Here is a 22500-nt window from a genome sequence, read left to right as displayed (position 1 = left end):
ATAACTTAAACTGGAAGAGGACTAGACAGAGGATGAGATGGTTGGATGGCGTCACCAACTCAATGGACATGAATTTGAGCAAACTGCTGAAGGTAGTGAAGGACAGGGAGGCCTGGCTTGCTGCAGTCCATGGGGTCGCAGAGAGTCAGACACGACTGAGCGACCGGACAACAGCAACAAGGACTAGACCTTTAGCATGTGCCCATGAGAGGGCTTCCTGTAGGGCTCAAGGGGTGAAGAATTCACATGCAATGCAGGAGCACGGGAGATGTGGGTTTGATCCCCAGGTGGGGAAGATCCCCCTGGAGGAGGAAATGGCAACCCATTCCACTATTCTTGCCTGGAAAATCCCATGGGCAGAGGAGCCTGACGGGCTACAGTCCAAAGGGTGACAAAGAGTGGGACACTCTGAGCCACTAAGCACACACAGGCACTTGTACTTAAGAGGCAGCTATCTTGTCAAATGCCATACTGACATCTCAGCAACCATTTGACCAAGATGACAACATAGTGTTTCTTGCAAGGCCTATATAGAAAAAAACCTATATTCAGATTGCATTTTTGTATCCGTAAGCTGAGTAATTGATCTGCCTATTCTGGACATCAGAATCTTATCTGCATGATTCAAAGTTTGGAACCTTATCATGGCTGGAAAAAAGTCGAGAATAAACGAGACTAACCTATGAAATAAACTACATACAAATTATTATGCAAATTATTTAAGCATAAACGTACAACTCTGTGGGATGGGAAGGTAACTTCAGGAATGGTGGAACCCTTTGATGCTTAGCCAGGTATGTCCAAAGAACATTTCTGCCCTCTTTCTATCTGGAAGGTCTTCATTTGTCATCCTGATTCTTCATTATTATCCTTTTCTGAGCCCACAGGACATATGTCCCACATATATCTCTAATGGCCACCTGCTAGTCTTGAAATTTTGAGAATTCTCAGACTCTCTCTTTCTCTTTTTAAAGATGTTTTCAATTTTTTAATTGAAGTATAGTTGATGTACAATATTATATAACTTACAGGTATACAATATAGTGATTCACAATTTTTAAAGGTCATATTCCATTTGTATTTATTACAAAATATTGACTATTATCCACGTGTTGTACACTATATCCTGGTAACTTTTTTTTTTTAAAGAATTTCCGATGTGGACCATTTTTAAAGTCTATTGAATTTGTTACAATACTGTTTCTGTTTTATGCTTTTGTTTTTTGGCTGCAAGGCCTGTGGGATCCTAGCTCCCTGACCAGTGACTGAACCTGCACCCCCTGCCTGGGGAGGCAAGGCCTTAACCCCTGGACAGGCAGGAAGTTCCCCGCCGTGGCTTGCTTTATAGATGTCTCCCTTTCTGTCCTAGTTCCAAGTTCAGGCCATAAGTGCTGACAGAATCACAAAGTCATTATTTTTATGGTTCTAGTGGCCATGATTCCTAATACATCAATGCAAATATCTACAAACTGCTCCACCTTAAAGAGGTGTGCGGTTCTGCTTGCCTTTCGACAGTCCCTGAGCAGGAGGACACATGTCATGACACGTGTTGCTCGGCTTTTCAAGGGAGGAGCTCCACCTCCGGATGCAGTGCCGTCTTGAGTCTCCGGCCCCGAGGAGGTCCTCTACCCCAGGCTGCCTCCCGTGTGTCCTGCCCACAGCCATCTGGAGAGGTGCCAGTTCTCCACTCCACATTCTCTCATACCCAGCCTGTACCTATTCTGTTCATCTGTAGAGGATGCCTTTATCCTCAGGGAAACACCCACCTTTTTCATACATGCCACCCACCCCTTTCATTCATATATACGTGCTGTGTGCACTACGCTCAGTCACTGCAGTTGGGTCTGACTCTTTGGGACCTAAGGACTGTAGCCTGCCAGGCTCCTCTGTCCATGGGATTCTCCAGGCTGGAATACTAGAGTGGGTTACCATGCCCTCCTCTATGGATATTCCCGACCCAGGGATCAAACCCAAGTCTCCTGTGTCTCCTGCATTGCAGGCGAATACTTTATCACTGCGCTATTAGGGAAGCCCACACAAATATATATATATATATATATATATATATATTTACACACACACACACATATATATACACATACATATATACCACAATTTATTTATCCATTCATTCTTTGATAGGCACATTTGGACTGTTCTTTTGGCTAATATGACTAGTACTGCTATGAATATGTGTATACATGTATTTGTTTGAGTATCTGCTTTAATTCTTTGAATAGACATCTAGGAATGGGATTGCAGGGTCACACAGTAATTCTGTATGACTTTGGAGAAGGCAATGGCAACCCACTCCAGTGTTCTTGTCTGGAGAATCCCAGGGACGGGGGAGCCTGGTGGGCTGCCATCTATGGGGTCACACAGAGTCGGACACGACTGAAGCGACTTAGCAGACTTAGCAGCACAGTAATTCTGTGTTTAACCTTTTGAGGGAAGACCCACTTCTTTTTGAAGTGGATGGGGAATTCTTTGTGAAAGGGGGTGGACATTTTCCCATAGAAGACCCAGAGGCGATTGGATATCATCTACAGACGGCAGGACTGTGTCTTATTTCTGCATTCTCATGGCTTAGCACAGTGCCTGGCACCATAAACATGGCTTAATAAGGATTAGTTGAAGGAATCAATGAAAAATCAATGAGAGACACTATCAAATATGATGTAACACAGCAAGGGACATAATGTTTTAGCAGTTCTTTTTTTCTTTTCTTTCCATTATTCTTTCCTTAATTCATTGTAATCAGCAAACCTGTAACGGGGTGACATTGCCAGGCCCCTAGTACAATCAGGAAAAGATTTCTCCCCAGATGTGTGGGAGACAAGGATTGGTGGTCACTTTCAAGCCATGAAAAAATGTGATATTAACATGACACAAAGCTTTTGTGACAATGGTCTCCTCTGACTCAAGGATTACACAAAAACTGTAAAATGCTGTTGCAGAAATAGGGCAGAGGATTTTCTTCTGTTCAGTCCACATCCGCCCTCTAGTGTCGAGAGCTCCAGGTAAGCTAAGGAAGGAAATGGAGCCCACTGGGGCCCACCAGTCTCTCAGCGCCTCATCCCCCTGCCTTAAAAATGACACTGGGGTTCCTTTACAACACCTATTCAAAGAGAAAAGCACTGACCGATGTCAGGGGCCCAGGCTGCATCCCCTCTTCTTAAATTCACAAGCGCTGCACCTCCAGCCATGTCACGCACTTAACGTCCAAGCTGGGTCCCCAGACCTCTGGGCCTCAGAGGAAAGGGTACTGGAGTCAAGTGTCCAGGGAATTCAGGATGCCTAAAGAAACTGTGCTGTCACTGGAGATGAAACGGGAACCCGCCAAAGAAGCTCGCAAATACTTTTACCTTCAGCTGGAATGTATTGACTCGGGGTTAGATTGTCACTGCTTATCTCCCATTTGCCAAACGGTAGCTACCTATGTCTTGAATTAATTGAAAATAGGAAAATAGGTAATAATTTTATATATGTGGTGGGTAAAGAGTACAAGGTACGTTTTAAAGTGTTTAACATACTAAAAGTGGCCCTTCACAGTGAAAAAATCAGGACCCTCTTCCTTGATAGCCTGTTGGCCTTGGAGATACAGATTAACTAGGTTGCTTTCAAGATGGAGCATTTTCACGGCCAGACCCCCCTCATCAGACATTGGGAGCAGCAGTGATTCTTTAGCCTACACTAGTGAATGGCTCATATGCTTTCTAGAAAGTGCTCAAACTTTTATCCCTTTGGGCTCAGAAGCTTTTGAAATCTCCTGAGAGTCTACTGTGTAAAATCCAAATTCCTTGGTCCTTTTTTCTTTTTTTCCTCAGTTTTATCTGCCCCAGTTCCTCTCCGTCTTCCAAATGACTCCAGTGCCCTGATCTATCAAGTCTTCTCACCAAACTATGACTATATTTTGAAGGTTTATTCATTCATTAAACACTTATTTATTAAAGGCTCGTTATGGGCCAGGCATTATGGTAGGTGTTGGCGAAAATGATGACAGATGTGTCTCTGCTATCACGGAGGCTACGTAGAAGAAGTGCCGTGATGTGGGAAGGTTGGAAAGTCGCTCAGTCATGTCCAACTCTTTGCGACCCCATGGACTATACAGTCCATGGAATTCTCCAGGCCAGAATACTGGAGTGGGGAGCTTTTCCCTTCTCCAGGGGATCTTTCCAACCCAGGGATCGAACCCAGATCTCCCGCATTGCGGGCAGATTCTTTACCAGCTGAGCCACAAGGGAAGCCCTAGAATACTGCAGTGGGTAGCTATCCCTTCTCCACTGGATCTTCCCAACCCAGGAATCAAACCAGGGTCTCCTGCATAGCAGGTGGATTCTTTACCAACTGAGCTATCAAGGAAGCCCGGCAGGGGGCGGTATTATAGGAGTCCATAACCAATACACGAGGTTTATGTGTAGAGAGAGCAGGCAACCGCCCCCCCACAACACACACACAAATAGGTGGGATTTAAACAAAGATCTGAAGGATAAGAAGGAATGAACCAGGTAAAGAGGAAGAGAAAGGGGTCCAACTTGAGAGAACAACACGGACAGATGCTCCAAAGTAGGAAGAAGCGCGGAGATTAATTAAATGTCCTTGCTTATTCCCGCATTCTCTCCCAGACCTTGTCCCGACAATCTCTACCTACTAATACCTTTAAAAGCAGGGCTCAAATCTTACCTCCTCTTGCTAACCATGACCAAAAAGTATCATCCTCAACTGAACTATATTCTTTTTTCTGTACCATTTAAACGGCTCTACTTCCCTTAGTGGTTCAGGCGGTGAAGAATCTGCTGCAATGCAAGAGACAGACGTGGGTTTGATCCCTGGGTCGGGAAGATCCCCTGGAGAAGAGTATGGCAACCCACTCCAATATTCTTGCCTGGAGAATTCCATGGACAGAGGAGCCTGTCGGGTTACACACAGTCCACGGGGTTGCAAAGAGTGGGACACGACTGAGGGACTAACACTTTCACTTTTTCACAATCCATGACTGCCTTTTGTGCAAGGGATTAGAATGTTTGTTATGTTCTCCTGGTTATATTATAAGTTCTGAAAGAGCAGAAATCTTTGCATATAGTAGGAACTCAAATAGTTGTTGAACTGAGTTATGTTTCTTTACATTCCTCACAACAGCTAAACTTAAAGTGGGCAGATATTTTTGTGAGCAAAATTAAAAGAATGAAAAGTGTTTTATTGTTCAGTGAAGGGCAGGGATCATCAGGAACTATGAAGGGTCTGAGATCTTCCCTATCTGCAAGATAATAAGTTAGCCTGCCACAGTTACCCGGACGCTGGCAGAAGACCTGAGGCTAACAAACCACTTGAGCATCTGCATATTTGCCTCAGTTCCCCTTCCCCTGAGTCTCATGGCATGATGCAGATGGCCCTGGCATGTGCCTGCGTGTGCAGTGGACTGCATTACAGAGACGAACCTTGAGCTAGAAAAACCCAAATCTTTTATAATAGGCAGTAGACTTGAAGCCTTTCACTCCAGAGGGAGAAACAGTACTTCCCAAGACTGTTCATTATACTGTCTTGCAAAGTTCTCTCGTCCTTAAAAAGAGAGCCCATAACAAAAGGCAGACAGGCCTCTGTGCACAAGCCATGCAGAGTCTTGACAGACCTGTGGAGAGCGGCCTCCCAATGTTGAGCAAAGTCAACAGGCTTTAGTACTAAAAATAGCTGCAACTCATTGAGTATTTATATGTACCATATACTATGCTAAGTATTTTATCTGCATTAGCTCCTTTATTCCTCTTAACACACGAGAAAATATTAACACATTTATGGAAAAATATTTTTTATCAAATAAGACTTTCAGCAGACAAATAATAGGAGCAGTGGAGAGTTTGGGAACACAAGAGCGTTAGGCAGGTCTCACATGCACGCTCAGTCACTTCAGTTGTGTCCAGCTCTTTGCGACCCCATGGACTGTAGCCCACCAGGCTCCTCTGTCCATGGGAATCTCCAGGCAAGAACAGAGGAGTGAGTTGCCATGCCCTCCTCCAGGGGATCTTCCCAACCCAGGGATCAAACCACGGCTCTTACATCTCCTGCGTTGGCAGGGGAGTTCTTTACCATTAGTGCCACCTGGGCTGCCCGGTCTCGGTTCAGGTCAGTCGCTCAGTTGTGTCCGACTCTTTGAGACCCCACGGACTGCAGCATGCCAGAGGCCTCCCTGTCCATCACCAAATCACAGAGTTTACTCAAATTCATGTCCATCGAGTCGGTGATGCCATCCAGCCATCTCATCCTCTGTCGTCCCCTTCTCCTCCTGCCCCCAATCTTTCCCAGCATCAGGGTCTTTCCAAATGAGTCAGTTCTTCGCATCAGGTGGTCAAAGTATTGGAGTTTCAGCTTCAGCATCAGTCCTTCCACTGAATATTCAGCACTGATTTCCTTTAGGATAGACTGGTTGGATCTCCTTGCTGTCCAAGGGACTCAGGAAGTGGCTAAATCTATTAGCTGAATACCACCTGGACTCATTCCATCTGCTATCCCTGCTCCTGCCTCTGTACTTCTTTGGCAAAATGAGGCTGTGTGGGCTCCCAAATTCACTTGCTGTAGTTCCAGCAAACTTCAGAAGATGATTAAGAATCCCTGAATTCAATTGCTAATTCCACAAAAAGGAATATGATTGGCCCCAACATCAACACTGTGTATGTACGTTGGGGAGAGAATTTTATAGTAATACAAATAATAATATGTATTAATATTAAAGAGGTACACTTTTTCATAACCATTATTGAATTTAAGGTAAATAAAAATTTTGTGTTCTCACTGGTCTGTATCTTCCAGTATACTGAGAGCTCCTAAAGAGCAGCTGGAGTTATTTTTATTAATAATACCTGTTGACTTTACTTATATCATTTAAGAGACTTAAAATCATATTGGGACTATATTTATATATGTACATAAATTAAACATTTTCTTGTCACTAAGTTTTTTTAATACTTAATAATTGCATAATATTCCAATTAGGAATATTTCTGCAGGTTACTGAATACAGGACAGAGGAGCCTGGTGGGCTACAGTCCATGGGGTCGCAAAGAGCTGGACACAACTGAAGTGACTGAATATCTTTATTATCTCTGTGCTGTGCTTAGTCGCTCAGTCGTGTCCAACTCTTTGCCACCCCATGGATTGTAGCCCACCAAGCTCCCCTGTCCATGGGGATTCTCCAGGCAAGAATACTGGAGTGGATTGCCATGCCCTCCTCCAGGGGATCTTCCCAACCCAGGGATCAAACCCAGGTCTCCAGCACTGCAAGTAGATTCTTTACCATCTGAGCCACCAGATTATTTCTAATATGTCATTATTATAAATAACACTTCAAGAGCTAAAATTTTAAAAAAATCTTAGCCTCAAGGACTTCCCTGGTGGCCCAGTGGCTAAGACGCTGTGCTCCTAGTGGAGGGGCCCCAGGTTCAATCCCTGGCCTGGGAACTAGATCCCACATACCGCAATTAAAATATCCCTTGTGCAGCCAAATAAATAAATAATAATAAAAACTTTAAAAAAAATCTTAGCTACAAGGTAATTTAGAGTAAATTCTTAGAAGTGAAACTAGCTATTCAATTTTTAGAGTTTATATATTATTACATTGTTTTCCAAATACGTTGTACTAACATAAACTCCTGCCAGTAGCTTGAGCGACCGTATCTGATGGTTTATTTGGTAGAACTGATCATTATTTTTTAGAAAATCTTTAACAGGTAATAATGGTATATCCTTCTGTTTTACTTTTTTTTTTTTTTTTTTAACTGTGAGATTAACTCTTTTTGAGGAGGGGTTGTTCTTTGTCTTTCAATTTTTAAATAATCACTTATATTTCCTCTCCATACACTGTTAAAGCCCTGTCAGGAGTTGTGTTCTTTTCTTTTTTCCTCCCTACTTTAAACTTTTCATTTTGCATTGGGGTAGATGCTTTTGAACTGTGATGTTGGAGAAGATTCTTGAGAGTCCCTTGGACTGCAAGGAGATCCAACCAGTCCATTCTGAAGGAGATTAGCCCTGGGATTTCTTTGGAAGGACTGATGCTAAAGCTGAAACTCCAGTACTTTGGCCACCTCATGCGAAGAGTTGACTCATTGGAAAAGACTCTGATGCTGGGAGCGATTGGGGACAGGAGGAGAAGGGGACGACAGAGGATGAGATGGCTGGATGGCGTCACCAACTCGATGGACGTGTTTGAGCGAACCCCGGGAGTTGGTGATGGACAGGGAGGCCTGGTGTGCTGCGATTCATGGGGTCGCAAAGAGTCAGACACGACTGAGCGCCTGAACTGAACTGAACTGATAGCCGGTTAACAATGTTGTGGTAGTTTCAGTTGTACAGCGAAGGGACTCCTGTTCTTTTAATGTGTCTCAGTGCTTAGAACTGTGCTTGTCATGCAGCTGACACAAAGCTCTGAAAACAAATCCGTAGATTGAGTGGTAACTTTACATTCTTATAAGCATAATTAAGCCACTAAAACCTGACGATTGATTACCACTTTGTTGTTTTGTTAGTTGCTCAGTGTGTCCAACTCTTCGCGACCCCATGGGCTGTAGCCCACCAGGCTCCTCTGTCCGTGGGATTCTCCAGGCAAGAGTACTGGAGTGGGTTGCCATGCCCTCCGCCAGGGGATCTTCCCCACCCAGGGATTGAACCCAGGTCTCCCGCATTGCGGCCAGATGCTTTACCGTTTACGCTAACAGAGAAGAATTTACAAAGAATACATCCCCGCATCTGAACCCCACAACTACTGTGTGCTGCTATTTTCAACACTTTACCATGTGGGGAAAACTCTGGAGTAACTAAGGTCTGAGCGAGATAAAATGGTGATATATCAATCAGGTCGTCCCAAGAAACGAGAGAATTCAATAATGTTCTTGCCTGGAGAATCCCTGGACAGAGGAGCCTGGTAGGAGGCCGTCTATGGGGTCGCACATAGTCGGACACGACTGAAGCGACTTAGCAGCAGCAGCAGCAGCAGCAGCAGCAACAGCAAGACAGCAACTAAACCGAATAAATATGGTCCTCCCGTACACTAGAGGGCGAAGCAGCCAGATTTGCAGCAGCAAGAAATGAGAAACGAGAACCTTGGGGGGACTACACTTCCCAGAAGTGCTCTGCGCAACTCCCGGCATGCTCAGCGGCCAGGGCCTGCACGTCCCAGGTTGCCGCGGGGTTGGACGTTACCCTGTCGTCCAACCCAAACCGGTGATGGCCGCTGGCTCTCTGGCGGGAGTCGGCCGTTTAGCTGTACACCTCATTGCCAGGGTACGGGCGTCGGGAGGTTCTCAAACAAGATTCCGCTTCTTAGGGCGGTAACGGCGTGCACGGGTTGGGGTGGGGCGGTGAGAGAAGCGGAGCCGCTGTAAACCATGTTAGTGAGCTGGGGGTCAGTCTCTGGAGAGGGCCAACTTCGCGAGACCGCGCGCGGTGCAAGCCTGTGCCGGGAAGTCCCCTAGAAACGCCACAGGCCGAAAACTACATTTCCCGGCATCCTCTTGGCGCCAGAACTACGTTGCCCGAAAGGCTGAGCGCGATTCGCCCCGTCTTCTCACCCGGCTGCCTCCGGTTGGAAAACCTGTGAAATGTGGGGGCGCTGGGTTCGTCCGCTCCTGCGTTCTGAGGTTTCGAGCCCCTGTGGGCGTTTTTCGCCGGCCCTGCGGAGAGGTGAGAAAAGGCACCGTGTCGCCCGATGCCTGTGTTCGCTGTGGGGAGGTGGTGTCGGTAGTTGGTGCCAGCTTGGGCGAGAGGAAGGCGAGGGTGCCTCCGCCTCCCTCCAGCCCACTCCGGGGCCTGGAGACCCTGCTGCCGAGCCTCGCCCCGAGAGGTTGAGGCGGGAGGCGCGAGGGCCCAGAACGCGAGCGCGAGCGCCCGAAAGCCTGTCTTCCCGCCTGGCTCTTTCGCTCGAGCCCCGCCAGGTGTCTCTCTCAACCCTTCTCTGTCAAGGGAGGCTGGTCGTCCCCGCCCCCTCGCAGGTGTGTAGTTTGTGCCTGGAGAGGGCCGTCACCTTTCGCGGTTTGTTCAACTTATACTGTGTTAACTCGGGTGCCTACCTCGAGCCCAGGTCATTTGGTAATCTACAGCGCACGTTTCACTTCAGTTCAATTCAGTCGCTCAGTCGTGTCCGACTCTTGGCGACCCCATGAATCGCAGCACGCCAGGCCTCCCTGTCCATCACCAACTCCCGGAGTTCACCCAGACTCACGTCCATCGAGTCAGTGATGCCATCCAGCCATCTCATCCTCTGTCGTCCCCTTCTCCTCCTGCTTCCAATCCCTCTCAGTATCAGAGTCTTTTCCAATGAGTCAACTCTTCCGCATGAGGTGGCCAAAGTACTGGAGTTTCAGCTTTAGCATCATTCCTTCCAAAGAACACCCAGGGCTGATCTCTTTTAGGATGGACTGGTTGGATCTCCTTGCAGTCCAAGGGACTCTCAAGAGTCTTCTCCAACACCACAGTTCAAAAGCATCAATTCTTCGGCGCTCACCTTGCTTCACAGTCCAACTCTCTCATCCATACATGACCACAGGAAAAACCATAGCCTTGACTAGACGGACCTTTGTGGGCAAGGTAACGTCTCTGCTTTTGAATATGCTATCTAGGTTGGTCATAACTTTCCTTCCAAGGAGTAAGCGTCTTTTAATTTCATGGCTGCAGTCACCATCTGCAGTGATTTTGGAGCCCCCAAAAATAAAGTCTGACACTGTTTCCTCATCTATTTGCCATGAAGTGATGGAACCAGATGCCATGATCTTCGTTTTCTGAATGTTGAGCTTTAAGCCAACTTTTTCACTCTCCACTTTCACTTTCATTAAGAGGCTTTTTAGTTCAGGTCCGCTTTATTTTCGCTGTAGTTTTCCATACTCGGGAGCAAACTCAGAGAGAAGGACATGGAAGCCTGGCGTGCTGCAGCCCGTGGGGTCTCAACGCGTCGGACTCGACTGAGCGACTGAACAACAAACGCTTTATTTACGCTGTGGTTTTTCAGTACTTGGCAATCGCCTTTCAAGAAAAAGGAACGTGATCACGGGAAGCTACAGTGGTTGACGGGCAGGTGCACCTGTCACCAGTGTGTGTTGGACAACTGAATTTATTGAGAGTCGTTTCCAGAATCTTTTCCCCACAATTTTTAAACCCTTTGGGGTTGTCTGCAGAGTAGGTACTTCGTGCTAACCTCAGCGCTCTCTATTCACCTTAAATCTTAAGTGCCGGGGGAACCGGGATGCCAGCACCACAACTTTGTGCTGTTTTGCTCGTTTCATTTTAGTCACACAGCAAGACTGCCGTTATTGACCGCCTCCCCACCCCCCCCCAATCTCTAAGACTGCTGTTTAGTGCCCAGGGTCCTTGGCACGGTATTTGTTCTTACTTAGGACGAGCTGGTTGGATGCATCACTGACACAATGGCCATGAGTGAGCAAGCTGCGGAGATGGTGAAGGACAGGGAAATCTGGCATGCCAGAGTCCATTGGGTTGCAAAAAGTCGGACTCCACTGAGCGACTGAACAACAACAAAGGTATTTAGTTCGTGTGTGTGTTTAGTTGCTCAGTCGTGTCCAACTCTTTTGAGACCCCATGGAGTTTAGCATACATACACATTATGATGGACTGTACAAAATGGACGTTTTTTGAACCCTGGGAAATCATCTCAGTCTCAATTTTTTGTAAACTTTCAGAGCTAATATAATTTGAGTCCCTCATCACTAAACAAATATTTATTGAATGTTTACTGTGTTCAAGTAGTTTAAACTTGCCTCAAGTCAGTAATCAAGGAATTTAAAAACCTTGACCTCTGACTCAGGGAAGGATCTTAGTTTTCATCTAGTTAAATTACCGTTTTAAAGATAAAATAAGGCACAGGAAGATGTTATGTAAGTTTTGTGACCAGTGGTGCTGGTTTCCTCAGTTCAGTTCAGTCACTCAGTCATGTCCAACTCTTGGCGACCCCATGAATTGCAGCACACCAGGCCTCCCTGTCCATCACCAACTCCCGGAGTTCACCCAGACTCACGTCCATCGAGTCGGTGATGCCATCCAGCCATCTCATCCTCTGGAGTCCCCTTCTCCTCCTGCCCCCAATCCCTCCCAGCATCAGAGTCTTTTCCAATGAGTCAACTCTTCGCATGAGGTGGCCAAAGTACTGGAGTTTCAGCTTTAGCATCATTCCTTCCAAAGAAATCCCAGGGCTGATCTCCTTCAGAATGGACTGGTTGGATCTCCTTGCAGTCCAAGGGACTCTCAAGAGTCTTCTCCAACACCACAGTTCAAAAGCATCCATTCTTCGGTGCTCAGCCTTCTTCACAGTCCAACTCTCACATCCATACATGACCACAGGAAAAACCATAGCCTTGACTAGATGAACCTTTGTTGCCAAAGTAATGTCTCTGCTTTTGAATATGCTATCTAGGTTGGTCATAACTTTCCTTCCAAGGAGTAAGCATCTTAATTTCATGGCTGCAGTCACCATCTGCAGTGATTTTGGAGCCCCAAAAAATAAAGTCTGACACTGTTTTCACTGTTTCCCCATCTATTGCCCATGAAGTGATGGGACCGGATGCCATGATCTTCATTTTCTGAATGTTGAGCTTTAAGCCAACTTTTTCACTCTCCACTTTCACTTTCATCAAGAGGCTTTTGAGTTCCTCTTCACTTTCTGCCATAAGGGTGGTGTCATCTGCATATCTGAAGTGATTGATATTTCTCCCGGCAATCTTGATTCCAGGTTGTGCTTCTTCCAGCCCAGCATTTCTCATGATGTACTCTGCATAGAAGTTAAATAAGCAGGGTGACAGTATACAGCCTTGACGAACTCCTTTTCCTATTTGGAACCAGTCTGTTGTTCCATGTCCAGTTCTAACTGTTGCTTCCTGACCTGCATACAGATTTCTCAAGAGGCAGATCAGGGGGTCTGGTATTCCCATCTCTTTCAGAATTTTCCACAGTTGATTGTGATCCACACAGTCAAAGGCTTTGGCATAGTCAATAAAGCAGAAATAGATGTTTTTCTGGAACTCTCTTGCTTTTTCCATGATCCAGCGGTTTCCTAGTTCATTACTATTTCTCTTACTTAGCAGAACATCAAAAACACTGAGCTTCTAAAAACAGATTTTTTGGCTGTCCCTGAGAAGTCAGCCGCTGGATGTGAAGTCCATAGATCTTGTGTTAGTTTATTATTTAATATATTAATCCTGATCATCTTGATGGAACTAGCAAAGCATATGTCAACAGACCAGCATGTAAAAATATATATTAATAATCAGCTATGTCACTGAAGTGTTGCAACTCTACAGTTAGTAATATTATTTAATTTTTAAATTTAATTCAAGTATAGTTGATTTACAAGGTTGTGTTAGTTTCAGCAATGGTGTTATATATATACACATCTATACTATATATTCTTTTTCAGATTCTTTTCCATTATACTTTATTTCTGTTTTGAAAATTTTTATTGAAACTTATTTGATTTGATTGTATACATAGCAATTTGTATCTGCTAATGCCAAACCCTTAATTTATCCCTTCTCACACTCATTCCTCCTCATTCCCCTTAAGTTTCTTTTCTATGTCTGTGAGCCTGCTTCTGTTTTGTAAGTAAGTTTGTTTGTATCATTTATTAGATGCTACATGTAGGTGATACCATATGATAGTTGTCTTTCTCTGGTTTACTTCATTTAGTATGATAGTCTCTAGATCCATCCATGTTGCTGCACATGGCATTATTTCATACTTTTTTATAGCTGAGTAATATTCCATTTTGTATATAATCTTTTTTTGTTTACAAATTCCTTTTACATTTTTATTAGAATATAGTTGATTTACAGTGTTGCGTTGGCTTCTGCTGTACAGCACAGTGAATTATTCACACATATGTGTGTGTGCTGTCTCTTCAGTTGTGTCTGACCCTTTGTGATCCTATGAACTGTAGCCCCACTGGGCTCCTGTGTCCATTGGATTCTCTAGGCAAGAATACTGGAGTGAGTTGTCATGCACTCTTCCAGGGGATCTTCCTAACCCAAGGGTCAAACCTGAGTCTCTTAAGTTTCCTGCATTGGCAGGTGGGTTCTTTACCATTAGCACCACCTGGGGAGCCCCTATAGCTATACATATATCCACTCTTTTCTAGATTCTATAGGTCAGTATGGAGTATTGAGTTCCCTGTGCTTTCCAGTAGGTTCTTATTAGTATCTATTTTATATATAGTAGTGTGTATATATGTCAATCCTAATCTCCTGATTTCTCCTTCCCCTCTCCCCACTGGTAACCACAAGTTTGTTTTCTGCACCTTTTTCTGTTTTATAAATAAGTTCATTTGCTCCATTTTCTTAAATTCCACATATAAGCGATATCATACAGTATTTGTCTTTGTGTCACTTAGTATGACGTTTTCTAGGCACGTGCATGTTGTTGCAAATGGCATTATTTCCCTTTTTTATGACTGAGTAGTATTCTGAAGCCATTTTGAGTATTTTCTTGTGTAGGGAGTGTTCTAATTTCATTGATTTGCCAGGTTTCCCAACACCACTTGCTGAAGAGACTCTCTTTTTCCCGTTGCGTGTTCTTGCATCAGTTGTCAAAGAGAATTCATCAGAGGGCTGTGGGTTTACTTCTGGGCTCTGTGTCCTGCTCCAGTGACCCGTGTGTCTGTTGCTGTGCCAGTGCCACACTGCTGAAATTTCTGTAGCGTCATAGTATTGTTTGTTTTTTGTTGTTTTTCTTCAGGATTAATTTGGCAATTCTGAGGGGTTTGTGTGCGTGTGTGTGTGTGGTTCTATATAAATTTTAAAATTTATATAGAAGTTGTTCTAGTTCTGTGAAAAATGTCATGGGTAATTTGGTAGGGATCGTATTAAATCTGTATATTGCTTTGGATAGTATGGTCATTTTAACAATAGTCTTTTAATCCAAGAGCATGGGATTTCTTTCCATTTCTTTGAATCACCTTCAGTTTTATTAGTGTTTTATAATTCTCAGCATATAACTTTTTCACCTCCTTGGTCAAGTTGATCCCTATGTTTTGTTTTGTTTTTATTTTTTTGATGCGGCTTTTAAAAGGACTGTTTTCTGACTTTCCTTTTCTGATACTTCATTGTTAATGTACAGAAATGCACATTGATTGGTGTGTGTTGAACCATCATTGTGTTCCTGCTGCTAAGTCACTTCAGTCGTGTCCGACTCTCTGCGACCCCAGAGACGGCAGCCCACCTGGCTCGACCGTCCCCGGGACTCTCCAGGCAAGAACACTGGAGTGGGTTGCCATTTCCTTCTCCAATGCATGAAAGCGAAAAGTGAAAGTGAAGTCGCTCAGTCGTGTCTGACTCCTAGCGACCCCATGGACTGCAGCCCACCAGGCTCCTCTGTCCATGGGATTTTCCAGGCAAGAGTACTGGAGTGGGGTGCCATTGCCTTCTCTGTGCGTTCCTGAGTGAAACCAATTTGATCATGATATATGATCCTTTTATGTGTTGTTGGATCCAGTTTGCTAATATTTTGTTGAGAATTTATGCATCTATATTCATCAGAAATATTGGCCTGTAATTTTCCTTTTTGCTAATGTCTTTGTCTGGTTTTGGTATCAGGGTGATAGTGACTTCATAGGATGACCTTTGGAGTGTTCCTCCTTCTTCAGTCTTTTGGAAGAGTTTGAGAAGGATCAGTATAAGTTCTTCTTTGTATATTTGGTAGAATTCTCCAGTGTAACCATCCCATCCTGAACTTTTGTTTGCAGGGAGTGTTTTTAATTATACATTCTAATTCACATATAAGCAGTTGTTTTGTTCATATTATCTCTTGATTCAGTTTTGGGGGCTCCGTGTTTCTAGAAACTTGTTCACTTCTAGGTTGTCCAGTTTATTGGCATATAATTATTCAAAGTATTCTCTTACAGGTTTTTGTATTTCTGCAGTTTCAGTTGTTATTTCTCCTCTTTCATTTTTTTTTTCTGTTTATCTGGATCCTCTCCCTTTTCTTCTTGGTGAGTCTGGCCAGATTTGTTGATATTGTTTATCCTTTCAGAAAACCAACTTTGGGGTTTTTCTTTTGTTTGTTTTAGATTATTCTTTATTTATTTTTTATTCTTTATTATTATTTATTATTCTTTATCATTATTCCCACATGACTTGTGGGAATTCTAACCAGTGGACCACCAGAGAATTCCTCATTTTCTTTGATCTTTATTTTTTACTTCCACCTACTGACTTTAGGTTTGCTCTTCTTTTTCTAATTCCTTTAGGTGGTGGCTTAGGTTGTTTGAAATTTCTCATTTTCTTGTCTTTCTTTTTTTTTTTTTTTTTGAGGAAGGCGTTTCTCTGTGAACTTCTCTCTTAGAGCTGCTTTTGCTGTATCCATAGATTTTGCTTGGTTGTGTTTTCATTATCATCTGTCTCAAGGTATTTTTATATTTCCCTTTTGATTTCATTGTTGACCTATTTTTTTAGTAGCATATTATTTATTCTCCATGTAATCTTTTCCTTCTCTTCCCCCCCTACCCCGGGGTTGATTGCTCATTTCTTACCATAATTGGTCAAAAAAGATGCTTGAAATAATTTCTATCCTCTTAAATTTATTGAGGTTTGTTTTGTATCCTAATACGTGGTCTGTCCTAGAGAATATTCCATGTGTGCTTGAAAATCATGTGTGTGGGGGGATGTAATATCCCAAAGATATCAGTTGCTTCTAACTGTTCTGTTGTGTTCTTGAGGACCTCTGTTGCGTTACTGATTTTCTGTCTGGAAGGTCTGCCCACTGATGCCAGTGCGTGTTAAAGTCTTCTACTGTTCCTATACTCCTGCCAGCTTCTCGATTGTGACAGTATTTGTTTCATGTATTAGGTGCTCCTATATTGGGTGTACATATGCTAGCTAGTGTAATATCATTTTATTATAATGACCCTTTTATCATCATATATAGTGTCCTTTATCCTTCGTTACAGCCTTTGTTTTAAAGTCATTTCTGTCTGATAGGAGTTTTGCTGCTCCCGCCTTCTTGTCATTTCCATTTGCATGAAGTGTCTTTTTCCATCCCCACCCTTTGAATCCGTGTGTGTCTTTGCCCTAAAGTAGGTTTCTTGTAGACAACATAATGTTGGTTCTTGTTTTATTATCCAGTCTGCCACTCTTAAGTCTTTTGATTGGAGCATTTAGTCCATTGACATTTAAGGTAATTATTGATAGATATGTATGTATTGCCATTTTAAACCTTGTTTTCCAGTTGACTTTGTATTTGTTTCTTTCTTGCTTTTTGTGTTTCCTTTTGTGGCTTGATGGTTTTCTTTTGTATTATGCTTGACTACCTTTCTTCTTGGTGTTTGTGAATCTATTGTATGGTTTTGATTTGTGGTTACCTGGTTTCCAAGTTTGTTAATCCATTACGGTATCTTCTTGCTTTAGATTGGTAGTCATATAAGCTCAAACATGGTCTAAAAGATCAACATTTTCATATTCCCTTTGCCCGCATTTTGTGATTTTGATGTCCTATTTTTATGTCTTCATGGTTATCCTTTTCTGTTCATTGTAGTTATAGTTACTTTTGAAAGGTTGTTGCTGAGCCGTGAAAGACACCGGGATTCTTGGCCTATAGAGGAGAAGAATTAACCCTGGGGCCAGGGACGAGGCTTGATAGCTCAGAGCTTTTGTGTGATAAAGTTTTATTAAAGTATAAAAGAGATAGACAAAGCTTCTGACATAGACATCAGAAGGGGGCAGAAAGAGTGCCCCCCTGCTAGTCTTTAGCCAGATGTTTTACGGCTACCAGCAGACTGCTAATTAGAGAACGGAAATGTCTCAAAACTCAGAGACTGGCACCAGGCCCCTCACCCACAGCATACATTTTGAGATAACATTGGCACAAGGTGAGTTGTCCCAGGCCATAAAATGATTGACATGAATCTTGAAGAAAGGCAGGTTTCCAAACAAATACAGTCCCACTAACATAGCTTAAGAGAACACTTGCATGAGTAAAACATACTGGTTTGTCAACTTGGTTCTGAGTCTTAGTTGAATAGCTTAAGACAAACATTTTGGAAGAAAAATGCATTGGTTAGCTCAAGGTTTGAGAAAAGTTTAGGTGTAACTAAGTGTTGTTATGGCAATACAGAATTTTAAAAGAAACCTCTTTTTAAATTTGTGTAAAGAAAGGGGGAAAAATCTAACACTTGTTTGTTTCCTCCTGCCGCTTGATAGAGAGAGAAAAAATGTCTGACACTTGCAGCCTGTTCTTTCTTAAATTTTTCTTCTTAATCTGTGTACTGGTTTATTTAAATGATTTACTTTCCTAGTGTTGAGCTTCTCTTTTCTCTAGATTCCTGCTTCTCTATTTAGGAACTTTTTTTTTTAGGATAGGTCTAGTGTTGCTGTATTCCTTTAGTTTTTGCTTGTCTGAGGAATTCTCTCTCTCTCCTTCTATTCTGAATGGTAATACTGCTAGGTAGAGTATCCTAGGTTGCACGGTTTTCCCTCACTTTGAATGTATCTTGCCACCAGAGAAATAAGCCAGTAGCCTTAAGGGGGTTCCCTTATACCTAATTCTTTTTCTTTTGCTGCCCTTAAAGTCCTCTTTTTACCTTTTGCCATTTTAATTATAAAGTATCTTGGTGCAGGTCTCTTTATCTTGGCTAGGATCCTCTGTGCTTCCTGTATTTGGATATCTGTTTCCTTCTTTAGGTTTAGGAGGTTTTGGCCATAATTTTTTCAATTTTTCAAATACATTTTCAGTCCCCTTTTCTCTTTCTCCTCCTTCTGGGATCCTTATAATGCACAGATTGCCATACTTTATATTATCCATAGGTCTTTAGTTGCTTTCATCTTTCTTCATTTGTCTTTTTGTCTGCTGTTTTGATTGGGTGAGTCCCAGTATTCCATCTTCCAGATCACTTCTTTGTTCTGCATTATTTAGTTTATTCCTTTAGTTTGGTTTTCATCTCAGCAAATGAGTTTTCTAATTGGCTCCTGAGCTTGCAAAGACACCAGTATCATAAGTCTGCCAGTCACGCATCTGTGGAGACATGCTCAGATTTCAGCCCTGCCTCTGGGTGTGGGCAGCTTGCTGGCACTTGTGTGTTCCCCACGCTAGTCGAGTCAGAGCCACACCTGCTGTGGGCTTGCTGAAACCGAGGCTGCCCCTCCCCTCGCACTTGGATTTACCGTGGGGCTTCTGTGGCAGACCAGGCTTCATCCTGTGCACACTTGCAGTTGCAACCCAGACCACACTCCAGCCCCGTTGGACTGACAGGGCAGACCTCTCCACAATCTGTCCGCCCCCAGGCGCACCGGCAGATGCGTGTCTCAGGCTGGGGCAAGTGAGGTGGCCAGGACCAGCTCCGCCTGCCTAACGCAGGCCTCTGCTGCTCTCTTCTCTGAGCCTCTGCAGCACCCTGTCTGTCCCAGCTGATCGCCTAGCCAGTGATGGGGGTTCCCAGAGTGAGGGAACTTTTTTCTTGCACCGGTTCCATCCCAATTCTTTTCTTTCTCTCTCTCTTCCCCTTTAATCCCACCACAGTACATGATGACCTTTCTTGAAACTTTGACTGTATGAGATATGCTAGTGTTCAGTGAGTGTTTTGTGAGAATTGTGTGTTCTGTGAGCTCTACCCTCTTCTATTTTGCCATCTTGATGTCTCCCCTAAGATAAAATATTCTTCAGTTGGGCCATCTAAGAAATGATTCTGTTTCTTTGCATGTGATTTACACGTAACTCACATGTCCACACAAAATATTACAAGCCAGCTGCCTCTGCAGGCTTACTACTTAGGAAAGAAAGCAGACCACTGTGAGTGAGGCAGGAAGAGCAGCAGCTATGTATGGACTCCACAGTGTGCTTCAGTTTTACGTTTTTTATTCTACTTTCTTTGAAGAGCTAGAAAACGCACACAATACAAATGTTGAAGAGCATATTCATTTTGTTACTGTTTTCATAGAACTTTGACCAATAGTGGCTGCTTTGACTTAGAAATTTGACTGCATTAGTCCTGCCTGTTAAGATTTTAAAGCATTATAGGCTTGGACTGTACCTCAAAACTACTACACAAGTAGCTCCAAAACTTATATTTAGGTATATTTATTTTTCAAAATCTTCATGGCTGAATCTGATACACAAATAAGGTTGAGAACCACTGGCCTATAGGATAAACTTTAAATACCGTTGCACGGCAAGCCATGATCCTCACAGTCTGGTCAGTCTGGTTTTCTCCTCCATTCGCCCTATTCCCTGTATCTACTCTCCTACCTTTGTAGCAGTATTATAGAACCTACCATTCTCCAGATTTTTTTTTCAATCTTCCTGGATGTTTCATACATCTATATGCACACACACATACACATACGTTTATATGTATATAAGGAGAAAAGTCAAACCAATTCTAAGTAATTTCAGTGCATTCCTGAATGAAGTTCAAGAATATTTATAATACAGATATATCCACCACCAAACAAGGTAACAATCTTTTTAGTATCCAATCAGAAATCATCAAGCATGAAAAAATCATAACCCCATAATGAAGACGAAAAATCAACCATTTGAAACCAAGCTAGAATTGACAGATGCAAGAATTAGCAGATATGAACGTGTTTAAAAATTTAGAAGATAAGGAAAAGGTAAGATGATCAAGTGCAGAAGTGGTAAATCATGGACAGGCCACGCATGGACTAGAATACTGGGTTCTGACTTAAAGCTTGCCACCAGATGCAGCTGAATTGCCAGTTGACATTCCCTGATACGGTTTTCATATGAGTCTGCAAGCAGTTGACTTATGGTCTCTGTGCAGTCAAGCCGCTGTTAATGGTAACTGGTATTTGCAGCCGCTCCCCAGCACTGGCATCACTGCCTCACTTGTCCACCAGATCATTGGGTGTTAGTTTCTCACAAGGAGCCTAGACCCCTCACACGCGCAGTTCACAGTAGGGTCTGCACTCCCACGAGGATAGAGCCTACTGCCACCCGATACGACAGGGGACAGAGCTCGGGTGGTAACGCGGGCAGGGGAGAGGCTGCAGACACAGATGCCGCCTCGCTTGCCCACCTGCTTCTCCCTCCTGCCGTACGGCCTGGCACCTGGTCCATGGCTTAGGGGTTGGGGCCCCTGTTCCAGATGGCACTCAAAGCCAGGGAGATTGCTGACCTCTGTGCTAATGTGTGTCTCTGTGTGTGTGCACACGTGCAGAATTGCTCCACCTTTACATTTGCTTCCTTTTATATCTGGTTACCAGAACTCATCTGAGTACTTGAATGAATTAGTCTAAAGGACTGGACATTACTCTTTCATTATTTGAATTTAGAGTTTATGTTTAGATTAAAAAAGAAAAAATCTGTTTCCTGCCTTCCAGTCTATGAAGTCAGTGAAGACATCTGTTATGTCTGGTTTTGCTCATCATCCCTGTGCCCAACACATGCCTAGCATGCAGATGTTTTTTGACTGGCAAGATACATGGGAAGGAATCACATTCGCCATATACTATACTAGCAGAATAAGTGATACTTGAGGTTGCAGCTTTGTCTTTGAAGTGCCTAGATGTCTTAAGTGACTTAGGATAAAAAGGACAGCGTGAGGAAACAGGGCGTTTCCAGTCTGAATCCCAATGCTGCCAGAGACTCTATGACCTTAGGCAAAACCTTAGGCTTTACTTTTCCTAGGCTTGATATTCTTATCTAAAAAGATGGATAATACCACCTGGCCTTGGTAGAATATAAAGTATCTAGTATAGTACCTTGTGTTTAACTAGTGTTTATGCTAATTAGCAGTTATTTTACTTAATACATAATAATAGCAATAAAGTTTTGTGTGGTCAGAGTTCACTTTTTAATAAAATCATCAGCAGTAGATAAAACAGGACCATTTTGTGTCTAGGTTAAAAATCGAGAGTTATTGAAATAGGACATTTATTTCAAAACTAAGAAAAACTTATTAGGTCTTTTATGTTGATACCACTAAATACTCCAGGATTTTAAATCCAGTTCACGGATTGGCTCAACAATAAAATATCATGACCCAACTAACTGCCAAGCACTGTTTTAGGTACTGTGCTCAGCTGCTAAGTCGTGTCTGACTCTTTGCAACCCCATGGACTGTCACCCAGCAGGCTCAGGCTTTGTGCATGGGATTCTCTAAGCAGGAATACTGGAGTGGGTTGCCATTTCCTTCCCCAGTTTTAGGTGCTAAAGATACAGTAATGAAAACAGTCGAGGCCTCATGGAGCTGACATTCTGGTTCAGAGAGACGAACAGTAAATAAGGTAATTTCCAGTTAGAACTAAGAACTGTGTAGGAAATAAAATGTGGATGTTTAACAGTGGGAGGATAGAAAACTACTTTAGATGGGGGCATATGTATAAACAATTATTATAGCTCTATGAAAGACTTCTGAGGAGAGTTGGGCAGTTTTGTGGCAGTAATATCCAAAGTCCTTGATATATATTATATTACTTAAACTGACTCTTAAAATTTCAGAATACTAAAAGAAAACATTTATTGATTGTTTTCTAGGTACAGAATAATGTTGGAGACTTTTTT

At 43.1% G+C, this 22500-nt stretch overlaps 1 protein-coding gene across 3 annotated transcripts in view; it reads left to right on the top strand.

The window, feature by feature from the left end:
- The first annotated feature begins 9069 nt into the window (after positions 1-9069).
- Positions 9070-22500, top strand: part of CCDC90B (coiled-coil domain containing 90B) — a 26384-nt gene continuing 12953 nt past the window's right edge. For 2 of the 3 annotated variants that reach the window (XM_027532428.1, XM_027532429.1), the window contains exon 1: positions 9173-9669. In XM_027532428.1, coding sequence (XP_027388229.1) covers positions 9588-9669 — 82 coding nt within the window. In that variant the 5' untranslated portion in view covers positions 9173-9587. Of the gene's footprint in view, positions 9670-22500 lie in introns of all 3 variants that reach the window. The other variant, XM_027532427.1, reaches the window with a different exon arrangement.

The sequence above is a fragment of the Bos indicus x Bos taurus genome, chromosome 29 (assembly GCF_003369695.1).
Source record: "Bos indicus x Bos taurus breed Angus x Brahman F1 hybrid chromosome 29, Bos_hybrid_MaternalHap_v2.0, whole genome shotgun sequence".
Taxonomy (NCBI): Eukaryota; Metazoa; Chordata; class Mammalia; order Artiodactyla; family Bovidae; genus Bos; species Bos indicus x Bos taurus.
This window is presented reverse-complemented; position numbering and strand designations above follow the sequence as displayed.